Here is a 15,440-nt window from a genome sequence, read left to right on the forward strand (position 1 = left end):
GGATATTTTGACGACTGCTTTTATTTCTTTATTATAAAATAGGTTAAAAAAATTCAAATGTGAAGTTCACATAAATATTTGGGAGCAAGGAACATTAAGAATCAAAAGATATTTAATCCAAACCTGCACCACCTTAAGTGAAAAGCTGCAATTCATCTAGTGGGTCTGTGTTAAAAGTATTCAGTGTATAAATAAATGTGTTGTGTGCCACTTGCCCATTAAGCTCTCAGAAGCACAGTTCTCCTGGTGTCTTTATTTAGGTTGTCCTGCACTTGATCCACATCCTCAGAATAGCTGTCAATTCTCCATGTAATACTACCAAATGAGATTGTTAATCTGTAGACTAAAAGATCGTTGGGATTTTTTTCTCTGTGTGTAGTTACAGAAAGAGCCTTTACAAATAGCAGAAGTAGCCAGTCACACTTTTTTTTTAATTTTTATTTTTTACTGTGGTAACACTTCACAGTGACTCAAGAAGAAATTACTAGTGTCTTAAGGAATCACCAGATATCCTTTACCCAACCAGCCCAAAACACAGGCATGTTGATGATTTCAGCCTCTGTCTACCTTAGTCCCCTTAGTTGGTGACACCTGGATGTTCTTTTATGAAAGTTGGGAAATCCAAGAACTGAAATACCATCAAGAGGAGAGCAGGTCCCCAGGTTCACACTTTGTGGAAGGTGACAAGAATTCTCCTCTATATGGGATCTTAACTCATCTTTCATCTGTATAGACTGTGAAGCTAGTTAGGCCAGGAGAAGTTGAAGTACTGGAAAAAAGATTTTTGTTTCTCCTTACTTGTCAGAAAATAAAGTATGCAACAGAGGTAAAAAAATATTTAGAGAAAACAAGAACTTTGCCCTGTAAAATTTCACCTTGGATCTGTTGACTGGATTATACATCCCAGTGACATTCCTTTCCAAGAAAAGTTCTATAGATACATTTAGATGAGAGACCTCTGTGAAGAAAGGTAGTTTTCTAAAAATCATCCCAAATGTGGATTTTTTTTACATTATTTATTGGTCATAATTTTGTCATCCTGAAATATACTAATTGAAGGGATGGATTTTAATAATTCTTCCCTTGAGTCTTAGAGATGGGCAGAATCAAAATGGCCTTGATAGTAAACACAGTCCTGTTTCCAGTTTGTTTCTATCATCCATTCTTTCCAGTGTTGCTATTTCTGGTTGTGACAGGTAAGTGTGTATAAGTGTATAAAAATTGGTCTGTTATTGTTTCATGAACTGTTTTTGCAGTTTTCTGACTTTTTCCCTTCATATTCCAAATTTTGACCTGATACCAAGTAAATATAGCATTTACAAAATAAAATTCACATAGTACAATATAGATTGTTTTAAAACTTTCTACCTTAAATAATAGTGTCTTTTTCATTTAGTCACTAAGGATTCCTTGCACAGGTTTAGTTTCCTAAACATGTCTGCTCAGTTTATAATTGTAAATCAGAGATCAAGAGATCATTTCTCAAGGATTATGTATTATTGTTTGATGCCCACCTGTGTTTTCTAAGTTAGCAAAATGCAAGTTATCTGCCGTTTTGAGTGTGTACTTGGAAATGTGAATTTTTTTAAGTGCTTGTTCCAAAATTTGATTCCTTCCTGAAATTCGGGGAGGAAATATATGTAAATGGAATAAAGTTCCATCAGAACAAGAGTTAGCAAACTTTCTGTAAGGGCCCAGATAGTAAATAGTTTCAGCTTGCAGGGGTACAGGATATCTATTGCAACTTTTCAACATTGCTGTCTTAGCAAAACAAGAGCCATGGCAAAAGATAACAATATGTAAATGAATAAGCATGGCTGTGTTCCAATAAAATGTCTCTGGAAAAACAGATCGTAGGTTAGATTCGGACTGTGAACTCTAGTTCACTGACCCTTGATTTAGTGCATAAGTTTTAGAGTCAGATCTGTGTTCAGATCTTGCCTTCATCACTTACTAACTTCTAGAAGCTTCTGTTCCCTCCTCTATTGAACAGGGATAGTCATAGTTCCTACCTCATATGTGATGTGGAGGATCAAATGAGACAATATGTCAGATGTTCTGATTTGCACCTGGCACATTGTAAGTGCCCATTATATGGCAGCAAAACTGCTTTTATTGCTCTCAGTTTTATTATGTATTATTATTGGCACATCTCTAAAGGCCATTGAGATTCATGTTCTGTAGAACCACAGTAAAGCCCAGGCACCTGAAGAGACCCACATCCTTGGGACTCCACGCCACGGTCGTGCACCTGCCTGCTCGTGTCCACAAGCACTGGCTATTCTCTGGACAAAAACATCATGCATACAATTTTAGTGCTGCTAAAAGTGTTATCCATTTATGTACACAGCTGGGGGGACTAATGTGAGCAGAAAAGAGAATTTTTTATGTGGAAATGAATGTGTAAATGGATGTGAGGATTTTAGAAAAAATAACAAGGTTGGCCTTGTGACTTCTGGGAAAGGGCTCCAGGGTTAGTATTTTGTTGTTAGGGGCACGGTACCTGCATATATTGGCATCCTAGAGGATGTAACATTTAAGGCAATTCTTGTACTAAATTTAATACTGCTTAGATTTTGAAATGTCAAGTGAAGGAGAGTAATAGAGTTACTGCAATGTATCATTTCTTACTCAACAATTGGTAGAAGCTCTACCTTCTAATTTCCTTCCTGTTGTCTGTCCTTCAAGCTTCTTATCTTCCTTTGCTTTTCCTTGTCCCTCCCTCCTTCTCTCCCTTCCTTTATTTTTAATATCTCCAAGCCTCCAATTTCTCTTCGTAAGTGGGAATTTAAAAGACAGTCTCAATTGAATCTCTTTTTCCACTTACCCAAAATTACCCAAATGAGTTTTGCGCTTCCTTTATGTCTTACCCTTGGACCCCCATTTTGGTATTTAATACAGAAAGAACGGTGACGAATATCTTTCTTTGAGAGCAAGCCTTCAGAGTCAGGTCTTTATTGATAATCTCTCTCTGACTTCTGAATTTTAAGTGTCTCCAAAGTGCGGAATAAAAAAGCACTCTGACGACTTTTGTGGAATCAATTTACTTCCTCTCGTGCCCTCATTTGTCAGTCTGCTAGAGCTAATTCTAATGCAGTCGCGTTCTCTATGTGCGCGTTTATTTGTTTGATTTATGGAATTGGGGAAGGGGAAGGAAGAGACCCAAGACGTGCAACGAAAGCGAATGGGGCCTCTGTGCTTCAAATTCTGCGAAAGGTGAATTTAATGAAACTTAACTGTCAACAGTGCAGAAACTTGAGATTTAAAGGCATATAAATCACCGTGGAATCTAAAGTACAAGTAAGCTAAGTTTAAAAAAAGAAAAAGCAATTTAAATGTTTAGCCATCTTGTACAACAGAGTGTTTACTTCCTGAAACCGCTGAACTGCTTTTCCCTTGTGGTGATGAAAGTGGTCGGCTCATATGACTTTCTTCCTATGATCCTTTGTCACAGGTCCTAGTGCCACCAATCTCATAATAGGCTCCATCGCTGGTGCCATCCTGGTAGCAGCTATTGTCCTTGGGGGCACAGGCTGGGGATTTAAGTAAGCAACGCCGCATGTCGTCTTCTTGGTGGCTCTGGCACTTCTTTTTTTCTGCTTACGTAACCAAGTTTTGAGTTCCTGCTACAAGATTTTAACAGTAAAACTGTAAAGAATAAATATTTTTACTTTAGAAATGGGTTAGAAAGGAAGGAACATGGAGCCTCAAATGCCATCTCAGGCAAGTGGGATAACATTAAAAAGTAGAAAGAAGCTGGGCGTGGTAGCGCATACCTGTAATCCCAGTGGCTTGGTTAGGGAGGCTGAGGCAGGAGGATCGCGAGTTCAAAGCCAGCCTCTGCAATTTAGCCAGGCCCTAAGTAACTCAGCAAGACTCTGTTTCTAAATTATACATATAAGCTGGGGGTAGAGGGTGCTGGCTCAGTGGTTAAGTGCCCCTGGGTTCAAACCCTGGTTCAAAAAAAGAAAAGAAAATTGCATGCTTTCATTTAAGAGCAAAGTGGCTCTTCAGTAGAAGACATTGGCTGTAAGAGCCAGTCTTCTGAGATACTTTCCTGTATACACAGGTAATCAAGGAAGCATATTGGAAATAAATCAATACAAATCCCTATTAATATCTGTATAAAACTGGCTTATATTCTGGTGAAATTTTCACAACCTCAGTGACCTGGTAGTCATTATTTTTCACATGTAACGTATTATATGAGATTTGGAAAAGCTTCCTTGTTTGTAAAACAAGGTTGAAAAAATATTTTCATTAATTCCTTAACCAGCTAAATTGGTTTCCAGCTGGAATTTGAAATCAATGACTTTGTGACACTTAGTATTTTCTAATTAACTGCGAGTATTGACATAACTGACAGGCCTGGTGTGTTGTCTGAGTGACCTTTTACTTTGGATTGCATATCGATCACTTGACTAAGATTTTGCTAAAATAGACCACAGTGAATAATCACAAATAAGCCTTAATTCTGATCAAAACTTTTAAACCTGATTTATCTAGTTTGATTGTTTCTATATCTTAGATTCATTGGATAATCACTTTTTATGCTATGGTGACTTGATTATTATGATTTGTAGGTAAGCCTCCCGTGTCAAATATTCCCTGTGATAAATTAGGTTTCAACCAGATCTATTGAAATAACTTGAAGTGGAAAATAAAACCCATTAGCCAAATTCAAAACTCACTTTGCTTCCTTCCAGTTATTCAATATAGGAGGCTTTCTCTTCCAACTAATGGAACAATTGTCTTAATTATGAACTTTTTTGTAATTAATATTTGGGATACTGAATTTGATGTATTTAAGCAAGCTAAAATATTATTATAAGCTGATTATGACAGATGAACCACCAAAATATATTTTAAATAAATTCAACATTTTCTATTTTTTTTTTGTTGTTATCAAGATGTAACAAATAAGCCTACAGTTTTTGAGTGGCTTCAACTTGGAAAGATAGTATCAAATGGTGCTTCTTTTCTATAGAGATATTATGAAGTTGAATTTATTCAGTGAAATAGTAGTTTGGTATCAGCACATTTGCATAAACACATACACAAAATGGGCACTGATATATGGATCTCTCCTCATGGCTTTAATAAGGCATTGCCCAGATGGTGGGTCACTCATGTGGCATCTCATAAGAATGTGTTTTTGTTTGGGATGGCCAAATTCTAGCTAAATCTTAGTGTCCCATAGTAGGGTTGGGGTTGTGGCTCAGTGGTAGAGGACTTGCCTAGCATGTGCAAAGCCCTGGGTTTGACTTCTACTACTATTAAAAATTTTACATCATTCTTCATTATAGCAATACCATAGTTCATTCTTATTTTATAATGCTCCCTGGCCTTTGACATAAATATGCCCAGGGATATGCCTTCTTGACATTAAGATACCTTACCATCAGAGACCTGGAAAATGGTCCACCATTCATTGTTGCCATGCAACCATGTATAATGCCAAATTTACCATTTTAGTATTTGGAGATAAGAGCACACTATTCTGTAGCAGGACCTCAAAACAGTGGCCTGGCCTAGCTCACAGCTTGAATTGCATGTTTCTTTGGGGAAAAATGGAAAAGCCTTTATCACTGTGTATAGAAGTGGATTAGGCCCTGTGCAGATGATTTCTATTTGTGAGAGATGAAGAGCAGGAGAAGAGGTGGCGCTTGATACTAAGTCACATAGGGAGTGAGAACCAGCCTCTGTGGCTTGCTTGGTGGAGACTGCTGTGTGGGTACATGCTGTGTGGGTACTAAGCAAGTCAAGGCCCCTTCCCATCCCCTGTGTCTCTGAAAATCACTTTAAGGGTAAATTTTGTAGAAAGTCACATGGACTATTGGATGCTACATGATTTTACTTTTTGATTCTAGTGGTAGCTGTGTAGTTTGTTTTAAGCCTGAAACAGTGACTTCTAACCATGAATAGAAGACTTTTGGTGCCAAATGATCATCTTTAAGTTTCCTCCCAACTTGGATAGTTTTGTAGACTATTAGTCTAGGGATAATTCAGAAGTACAGTTATTTGCTAGTTGAACTGAAAGCTTTTGAGTGTTTCATTGAGCACAGCAGAAATTAAACCAAAAAAAAGAAGTTCCTTTACAATATGAAGTTGAAAATAATTTGTAAAGAAGATTGTTCTAAATATATTCTACTGGGATTCTTTTCTGAAATTAGTTTTGTATTACTAACAGAGAAATTAGCAAAGTCTCCTGAAGAATTTGAGAGTGTGTAAACTTTCAGATTAAAGGAAAATGTATTAATTGCCCAAGGACGATATTGCTTTTTCCTAATGTCACATTCCTTTAGGTGAAATACTCTAAATAATTTAGATGTGAAAGTGTCATACCATCCATGTCTTGCTGCAGTATACAAGCATAAGTGAGAAATCCCTCTATACTGTGAGCTGACACATAGCCTTTTTTAAATAATTCTTTTCTTCTGAAATAAGTGTTAAAAAGCATGAGTATATGAGTGTTTGCACTTGTGAATGTATGTACTTTGTGTGAGTAAGATGATGAATATTTATCAAAATTATTGTGATCCTACAATTAATACATATTTAGTAAAACGGTAGAGTCTGAAAGCTTTGGTTAATGTAAACAAGACTTCTGCAAGCAAGATTGGAGAATTCCCCTAAAGAAGAAAGTACTTCCTTCCGTGAGTTATTACTGCTAATTTACACATTCTGACATGTTGAGTAAGGTGGTGGGTGTATTTTGGTAATTGCTCTGGACTCCAGAGGTGAGGATGCTGAGGGATCATTAAGTCTATAGGTTCCCAGGTATTCACAGTCTCAGAATGTACTCTGAGAAGTCCGGTGGAAAATGAACATAGGTACATTGCACACCAATTTGTCCACCTTTCCCCATATCTATTATTTCTGTTCACCTTATACTGATTTTCCACTTCATCACCTACCCACACAGAATAATGTCATGAACAGCGGCACAGAGCATTGCTAACCTCTGTCCTCGTTGACTCACAGAGGCTCCTGACACGTAATGCTGAATAACATTCTGCTCCGCTAGATAATTAAAGCTGTTGTTTTTGCCCAATACCGGAACACGTCAGGTAGATGATGGATCATTTCAGTAGTATCTTCCCTCAAGCTTAGGAGAAATGAGGCATGAATTTCTTATGTGCAGACTCTTTGGCCTTATTACCTTGGACAGGGATATTATATACAATCTCTAAATTTGGGTATAGGAATTTATGATTACTTTTTTCTCTTTCTTTCTTTCTTTCTTTCTTTCTTTCTTTCTTTCTTTCTTTCTTTCTTTCTTTCTTTCTTTCTTTCTTTTTTCTTTTGTGTGGTGCTGGATAGGGATACCATACCCAGGGCTTCACACATGCTAAGCAAGTACACATCCCCCACCCTGAATACAGGAATTTAGATATCAATAAAGTGATCACTTACATGCACACATCATTTATCAACACCATGGTTGATAGTGCAGAGAAATAGGAGCAGAGAAATTCTCAGTGATGGTAGGAAAGAACATGAGGGTAAGAGTGACAGTTTGTTGACAGCTCAAATCACATGGATTCTAGGATTATTACTGAGCTGTTCAACCATCTTATAATATCTTTGTCTGTAGAAACCACTACCAACAGAGACCATACTGGCTTGCAGGAGCAGCTCCTGACACTGAAGGTGTTCATTTATTAAGCATGTAACTATCATATGCAGTTTTCTGTCTCTGAGAAGTTACTTGGTCTATGAGTTCATACCAAGCCTGACTTTGGCTCTAAGAGACTCTTTTAGGCCTGTGTTCCATTTTGTTGGACATGCTAAAGAAAAGATTATTGATGCTCACCTATAAAATGAAATTGAAAGGGCTATATCTTGTTAACTATATTAAACAAAATAAAGTGCCTCATTGGGGGTGGGAGTGGAGCATATTTTGATTTTTACAGCATTAGGAAATGGAATCAGTTTTAGCTGGTCTCCCTATGACTGGGCTAACCAGATGCCTGCTTTTCTAAATTCCATGACCATATCCCAGTGCAAAATAAGGAGCTGGATTCCCTTAATGCCTGGGACTCCCAGGGTAGGTACTTCATCATCCATACTTAGCAGATGGCTGACCAGGAAGATGCAATGTTATTTCCTCGACTCTTTCAACCCTGAGGATGTGAATTCAGTCCAAGGTGGTCTAGCAGAAGTGAGTGAGGAGTCCTTGGTAGCAGGTAGGGGTAAGGGGACTAAGTAGAGAAAGATAAGAACATAATAGCAGTCAATGACCACAGACCCTGCAAGATATCTATAGCTGTAAGATTGCTGTTGATACCTGGGTGGTAAATTTTAAATAGATGTGTATAATATGTACCTTGTAGACTAAAGCCCCAATTTTCAGAAGTAGTAAAAATTGATAAAAACTGTATCACTGGAAGGATCATGCTAATATTTTATAGTGACCCAGAAATACTTTCGTGGCTATTAGAAAGTAATTGCCCTCAGAATCTCAGGAGAGGGTAACCAGAGGAAACCGTTTGGGAGGGGAGACAACAATGACCTGCCCAAGAAAATTATACTTTCACATTAAAATTGAGCAAAAAGAATTTTGCTTTCATATAAAAAAATGCAGGACAGATTATTTGCAATGTAAGGTGGACCAGGGTGGTTTTGTGGTTCCTCTGTGAGAAGGCCTGGCAGTGTCTTGCTGCAAGGCTGTCCCCCTCTGTCCTCATCCTCCCCTGTACTGTAGCTTGCCTCTGACCTGCTGGAACATCAGTGGAAGGGAAAAGGTCCTGGAATCCAATCTCCCCATTCATATTCTGCCAATGAAAATATTTTTCATCTGACCAAGGAACCCAGTGTAGAGCACTGTTTCTATAAAAAGTACAAATAAGCTTCAGAAATCAACCTTTAAAAGGAACACATGCCTTTCAACACTGTAGATTGCCTGGGTGCCAGGCTGAAATAGAATGTTATATCTCCTCTAAAAACAAATCGCACTACAGTTACAACCTTGGACGTGAGAGTTTATCTGATATTCCCTGCATTTGAATTAAGGGATTTAGATGTGTGCAGTACAGTCATTTATAAGCACAGTCCTGACTTGGTTTGTTTTTTCCTCTACATTCAAATTAATTGAGGAGACATTAGTTTAACCCTTCTCCTGAGTTCTAGCAATACACAGCTAACAAGTTTGGGGTCTCTGGTCCTTCAGGGTCATTTCTCCAAATCAGGCAGTCTGTGTTTCTCCCACTTGACTCACAAAGGGAAATGTAGCTCCTTAAATTTCTGCTTCAGGGAACATGAGCTTGGGTAGCAGACACAGATCCTGTGCTCCACAGCAAACGAGCTCAGTGGAAGATACATTATGAGAGACTCTCCCATTTGTTTTTTCCTCTTTCCTGGGCAGGATCAGCATTGTCTCCTTTTGAGAATATTGACTCAAAGAGTGGGTGGCAATGGTGAAGAGAACTAAGTAGGTCTGTTGCAAATAGAGTTCTCTGCAACGGATTATCTGTTAGGCTGATGAGCCACATCCTCTGGCCATTCTTGATGTCTTAATGGAAACATTTTTAAGAACAGAATGGGGAGGTTTGCCTTCAAGGTGGTCCTTTGGAAAAATAAAAACTTTGCAGAATGCCTTCTCCATATTTTGATCTTTGGTGGTGTTTTTATTTTGGATTACTCATGGGGGAGGAGGAATCTGTTGTCATCTTTTTGGTACTTAGGGCCTGCCAGGGTATCCACTGGCGCTGATGAGTGGCAAGGGAATGAGGAACTTGGGGACTCCTTGGTCTCCAGTTTTGCATGATGCCTTGGTGGCAGCAGCATTGCACCCGCCAGTATGCAAAATAATGCATGAGCCCTTGCTTGATGCCCCACATGAAGCCAGACCATGGGGAGGTTGCAACCAACTTTTGTTGTTGCCTTGTAGTGTCTTGCTGGTTTTTTTTTTTTTCATTTCTCTTTTTAAACATAGGAATCACTTTTTAGGAGACTGGACACTGTGAGCAAAGCAATGTAACTTGCTTATTTTCAACTAAGCTAAACTGCTGCATTTGCTTAACTAACCCGAGCCTGTGTCCATTCTCCTTTGAGTGTGCCACCTAACTGTGTACTCTGTTTCTGAACTTTCTAGTATGAAAAATGCTTGTTCCATAGTGGGGAAGGAGCTCACACACCCAAGGCAGAAGATAACTAGTAGAGCAAGGCTTTTTTTTTTTTTTTTCACCTTGGCAAAGGCCAAATCCTCTGGTCCAGAACTCTGGAGGCTTGAAGGGAAACAGCTCTAAGATTTTCAGAGTTTTTCTCATTCTCCCAGGAGCCTCTACATGGAAGAGGCCTCCCTGTAAAGATTTTCATCTAGTGAATGAGCAATGTCATTTACTTCTGAAATAAGGGGTAAATTGAGCCACAGAGTGTGCCTGTGATTGCAAATGAACAATTTGAAGTTTCTTTTGCTTTACACCCAAGTGCATAGTCTAGTGGGGAGGTACAGTGATATTCAAAGGCATTGGCTCTTGTGTGTTTCAAGTTATTTGGGGCTACTGCCTCTGTGTGAGTTGATTGCTTAGCTCTGGAACTAGCGTTGCTATCATAATCATCATCTCTCTCTTATCATCATCTGATTAATATTGTGGATTTCCCCCCCTCTGCTTGCATCTTGTTTTGACGCACTCTGGAAGAAATGTCAAGAAGAGGAGGTTCGATCCGACTCAGCAAGGCCCCATCTGAATCAGCTGCATGGGATGATGCCACCTTGCACTACTGGGTCCTGGGTGTGACACACTTGCCGCGACTATGCAGGAACTCTTAAGTCTGTAAGCAAGAACACTGGGTGGTAATGACTACAGAGCTGAAGTCCGGGTGATGGGGATGGGGAAAAAGAAAACTGTCCCTTTTGGAAATAATCTCAAAGAACCCCTCCCACAACCTGTCAATAAAAGTGGGGCAAAAGACCATGTTATCAAAAGAACTGTTTGGAATCCTTTTTTTTTTTTTTTCCCTAAGGAAAGGAGAAAGGAACAAAAAACATTAAGTGCAATAAAAGAACCATTAAAAAATAGCAAATGATTATCCCCCCCCCCAGCCTGCTGGCACTTAATATCTTCTAAATGATTTGGCATGATTTTTTTTTCTTTTACTACCAATGACAAACTCCAGTGGCATGAAGATTCAATTTTTGAAAGGGTAAAATCTGCATGGCATTATTACTAGAAGCTAGCAAGCCAATCCTCAGCAAAACCTGCAATGGAATTCCTAAGGGGAAGATGACAAATGACCACGCAGAAGCTGCCTGGGCCTACAAAACACATCCTCACCCATGCTCACCCCCTGTGGCCCCTTCCCCAGCCCCTTAAGAGCCCCCAATCCCCTCTAGATGAGTCCTTGGCTGAACTTCGTGGGACCATGCTCTTGTTGATTCACTTTCCCTATTATTTTTCCTTCTGGACCAAGCATCCTTTGGAAATGGGAGCTGGAATTTGAACCATGATGCTATTGTATAGTTCTTTTATAAATGTAAATATGGAAATAAGAGATTTTGACACATCATTTTCACTTGTCTGTACTGAGATTTTTTTTCCTTGTCAAGATTCTGTGTAAATTCAAGTTTGTTGCTTGCTCCCATCTTTTCTGTTTCTTTTCTTTCTTTCCTTCTTCGTCTCTGTCCTTTCTTGTACCATGTCCTATGATTGTTGGGCTTGCTAAAAAGACAGACGTAGCCACAGATGCAGGGAGTTTGAGCACAAAACAAGTCTAACTTAAAGTTAGACTTAAAGTTAGTATGCTGGAAACCAAAAATAAACAAAAGGGTGGGGGTCACAAACAACAAAATAACCCATATCAAACAACAAAAATTATGTAAATGCAAGTGAAATGCACTGAAGAGTCTCTAAAATATTTTGATGTCATCATAAACATATGTATATAATGTAAGAAAGTAGCCACCCTCTCAAATTAATCACAGAAGTGCCAAGCTCATAATTTTAGTTTTTGGTTTTGACAATTTTCTTTCCCTATTCTTAATGTGAAAGGAGGATAAACTTAAAGCCTTAAATAAAAAATAATAATAAAACAGTAATTTTTAAATGTTGAAAGCTTGGGGAAAGTTAAGCTTTCCATTTTATTCATATTTTGTCTATACTTCATCTTTCTCTCTCAAAAATATATATGGTAGAACTCCATTGTAACAGTGGGAATGGAGACAGAAGCAGCAATTAACCTTCTTGTTGGCATTGTTGTAACAGGCTGTAATTCTGTGTGCAGTATTTTCTGGAAGCCTCGTTTGGCCCACAGCATTTTGTTGACACATAGAATGTTGTGCTGGATTATAATGGGATTCCACTATATGCAAATTCATGTTCTTCTTTTCCCTCCAGGAACATTTGCAGATAAAATCTTGGGGTTCCCAAGTCCCTCTGAGTTTCCTTCACTTTCACTGATTTTTTTTTCTGTTTATGGTTAAGGTATAGCTTCCATTCAAGTGCTAAGCAAACAAATTAATAAAGAAATTTGGTCAAAACAGCTTTGTTTTCCATGCACAAACTTTTGCATCACCAGTGAGCATCATCTAGAGACGAGTTTCTACTAAAGGTCCCCATAGACCCACCCTGCCAATTCTCCATGTCTCTGTTTTAGGAACAGGACATTCCAGTTGTACTATTCATTTCTTCATGGTACCCAGTTAGTTTCTAGATTTAGCACTAAGTCCCTTTTCAGCAAGATTCATAATATGAGTTTTATAACTTGTTCTTTGACTTTGGAAAAGGTGATGTCCTAAAAATGTGCTGCTTAAAACATTGGGATTTCCCCCTAGGGTATCTTTCATTATAGAAATTTCACAATCATAGAGCAGAAACCTTAATTTCCATATGCTACCATAGACCACAATTGAACATTCTAATCCTGTTATTGCTTCCTGAGTAAAAGGTGCTACACAGGTATGCAGCCTTTCTCGAGAACTTGCTACATGTTTATATGGTAATAACAGGGCTATCTAAGAGGTTCATCAGCCTTACTTCTGGTTTCACGTGACACAGGTTGTATTCCTTTACTGAATGGAAATGGCTCTTCAAGTTCAGAGGAAGGTTGGAGGAAACTCAGATTACTTGGTATCTCTCCCTGTTGCTGCATTGCTTAGTGGGTCCTCACCATTAGGAGATACCAAACTGCTGCTAACAACACATATATGCATTTCCCTCCTGTTACAGAGGTACCATGGTGACTTAATAGACACAAAACCATATGGTTACAAAAAAAATCTCTATTGTTAACTTTTGAACATTTCACAAACAACATTGTAAATGTGCGATGTTATGTTTTAAATCAGACCACAGTGGTCCCCAGATATTATGTACATATGGCAAATGTCAGTATAACTTTTTGTTATGCTGGCAATTTCAAGGGTAACCAAACCTATGCTCCAATGTCAAATTATTTGTGTGTATATGTAAAATACACAAGCTTTAAGCTCTGTGTGTATGAATATGAAAGATAATGCAATCATATTGTAAACAAAGGATAATAATTATTTTTGGTGGTATTAGGTTATGTAGTTTCAAACTCTGCTGTATTTCCTCTCGCACCTGCCATTCATTTGCTGATTTCTGTGATGTGAATTCTCCTTTTTATTAGTTTGAGCTCAAAGCACAAGCAGATCACTGTTTAATGTTACCCAACAAGAGTGTTAAGTGATGACCAAGTTCCCATTTCACCTGCTATACTTTTACTGCGATAAATAATGACATCTGGATGAGGAGGCGTGCGCTAACTTCATTGCTCACCTGGGACAGTGCATGAGCCCACTGAATTAGAGCTACTCCTACTAGACAAATGAGCAGTATCCATAGGTGCATGTTATGAAACATGAATCACATAGAGCTGTGGAGTTTTACCAAGTGATGTGTGTGTTTTTTGTTTGTTTGTTTTGTTTTTGTTTTTTTTACTATGCAAAGATGGGAAATGCACAAACTTTTCAGAGACTGATGTCTGAAGAACTCTACAAACAATACTTGAATTCTTTCTTTAGTCATCCCATCGTGTCTGATAGTCATTGTTTCTTCCATTGTTAATTTCCATTTTTAAATGATTTGTAATTTTTTTAAGTGCACAACCTGAAGTTTTGTTTGAAGTTAATAAATTCATTCACATCTTGTTGGCCGCCTATGAATGGAGATTCAGTTATTGTACGCATCTTTCAGTCAAGTGTATATTAAAACTTTCATTAATGTAGAATGTTGTAGCTTTATGCTTTGATCACTTATTCCCAAAACCTTTTTCTGTGTTCTCTTGCATTGTTGATTAAATGACCATGTGCCTGACATCATCAGAGTTTTAACACCAATCTAGATCAAAGGCTCACTGAAACTTTAAGCAATCAATGGAGCAAAATAAAATCTGACTAGTGACAAATGTTTTCCTGATTAGGATTCAGTTTTATTGGATTGGTTGGAAATTCTTTGCTTCTTAAAAATCAGAAAATCATACTGTTATCAACTTCTGTTGAAATTTTTTTTAATTGTAGATGGACACAATACAAATACCTTTATTTACTTATTTATTTGTATGAGGTGCTGAGGATCTAACCCAGTGTCTCTCACGTGCTAGGCTAGCGCTGTACCGCTGAGCCACACCCCCGGTCCTGTTATCAACTTCTTGTTTTTAAGTATCCCTCTGAGTTGAAAGAGTGGTGGCTAGTAATAATATCCACATTTCAACTTGGCACCACATTAAAAATCAAGATATTTGGGGACTGGAGTTGTAGCTCAGTGATAGCAAGCCTGCCTAGCATGTGTGAGGCACTAGGTTTGATCCTCAGCACTACATAAAAAATGGATAAATAAAATAAAGGAATTGTGTCCATCTACAAGTAAAAACATTTTTAAAAATAAATAAAATCAAGATATTTTTAAAACAGAAGAAAGTCTGGTTCTGCACATCAAACACATTCAAAGGAAGATATTTCCTCCCAGCTCATAGTCACCACGTTATAGTCCTTCTTCGTGAATGTCTGCAGTATGTCTTCCCTCTACCTCACTGCCATGCTTGGTTTGGCCTCTAGCATATATGAGACACAGCACTGATGCCCAGAAGTGCTGACAGACTAGCGGAAGCCTGCTGGGGCTCTTTTCCCAGAGGATACATTCCAAGTTCTGCCTGCCTTTCGTGATCTTGCCCCTTTTAATTAATTTTTTCTAGCCTTATTGATGCTCATCCTTTCTCAGTCACTTAAAGTTCCCCTAAAAAAGTCTTTTTCTAACCAAGCCTGAATAATCTTTAAATTTAATGTCCATTATCTATAATCCATTTGTTTCAATGTCACTGCATGTAATAAAGTGACTTTAAGTCATAAAGAAACACTTAAAATAGCACAAATATTATACTTAAGAAAACATATTGGAGTGTCCTTTATATCTGATTTTAAAGGAGTGATCTGAGTTTTCAGTATGTTGTCCTTTAAATCATTCTCTTTTTGAGGTTGA

The 15,440-nt window shown here is 38.1% G+C and overlaps 1 protein-coding gene across 1 annotated transcript in view; it reads left to right on the forward strand.

Moving 5' to 3' along the window:
• The window catches only part of Adam23 (ADAM metallopeptidase domain 23), a 163,918-nt gene extending 153,141 nt beyond the window's left edge, over positions 1 to 10,777 (forward strand). The window contains exons 25-26 of the mRNA XM_026394590.2: positions 3,455 to 3,545; positions 10,644 to 10,777. Coding sequence (XP_026250375.2) covers positions 3,455 to 3,545; positions 10,644 to 10,692 — 140 coding nt within the window. The 3' untranslated portion in view covers positions 10,693 to 10,777. The remainder of the gene's footprint in view (positions 1 to 3,454; positions 3,546 to 10,643) is intronic.
• Positions 10,778 to 15,440: the final 4,663 nt, after the last annotated feature.

The sequence above is a fragment of the Urocitellus parryii genome, chromosome 1 (assembly GCF_045843805.1).
Source record: "Urocitellus parryii isolate mUroPar1 chromosome 1, mUroPar1.hap1, whole genome shotgun sequence".
Lineage (NCBI taxonomy): Eukaryota > Metazoa > Chordata > Mammalia > Rodentia > Sciuridae > Urocitellus > Urocitellus parryii.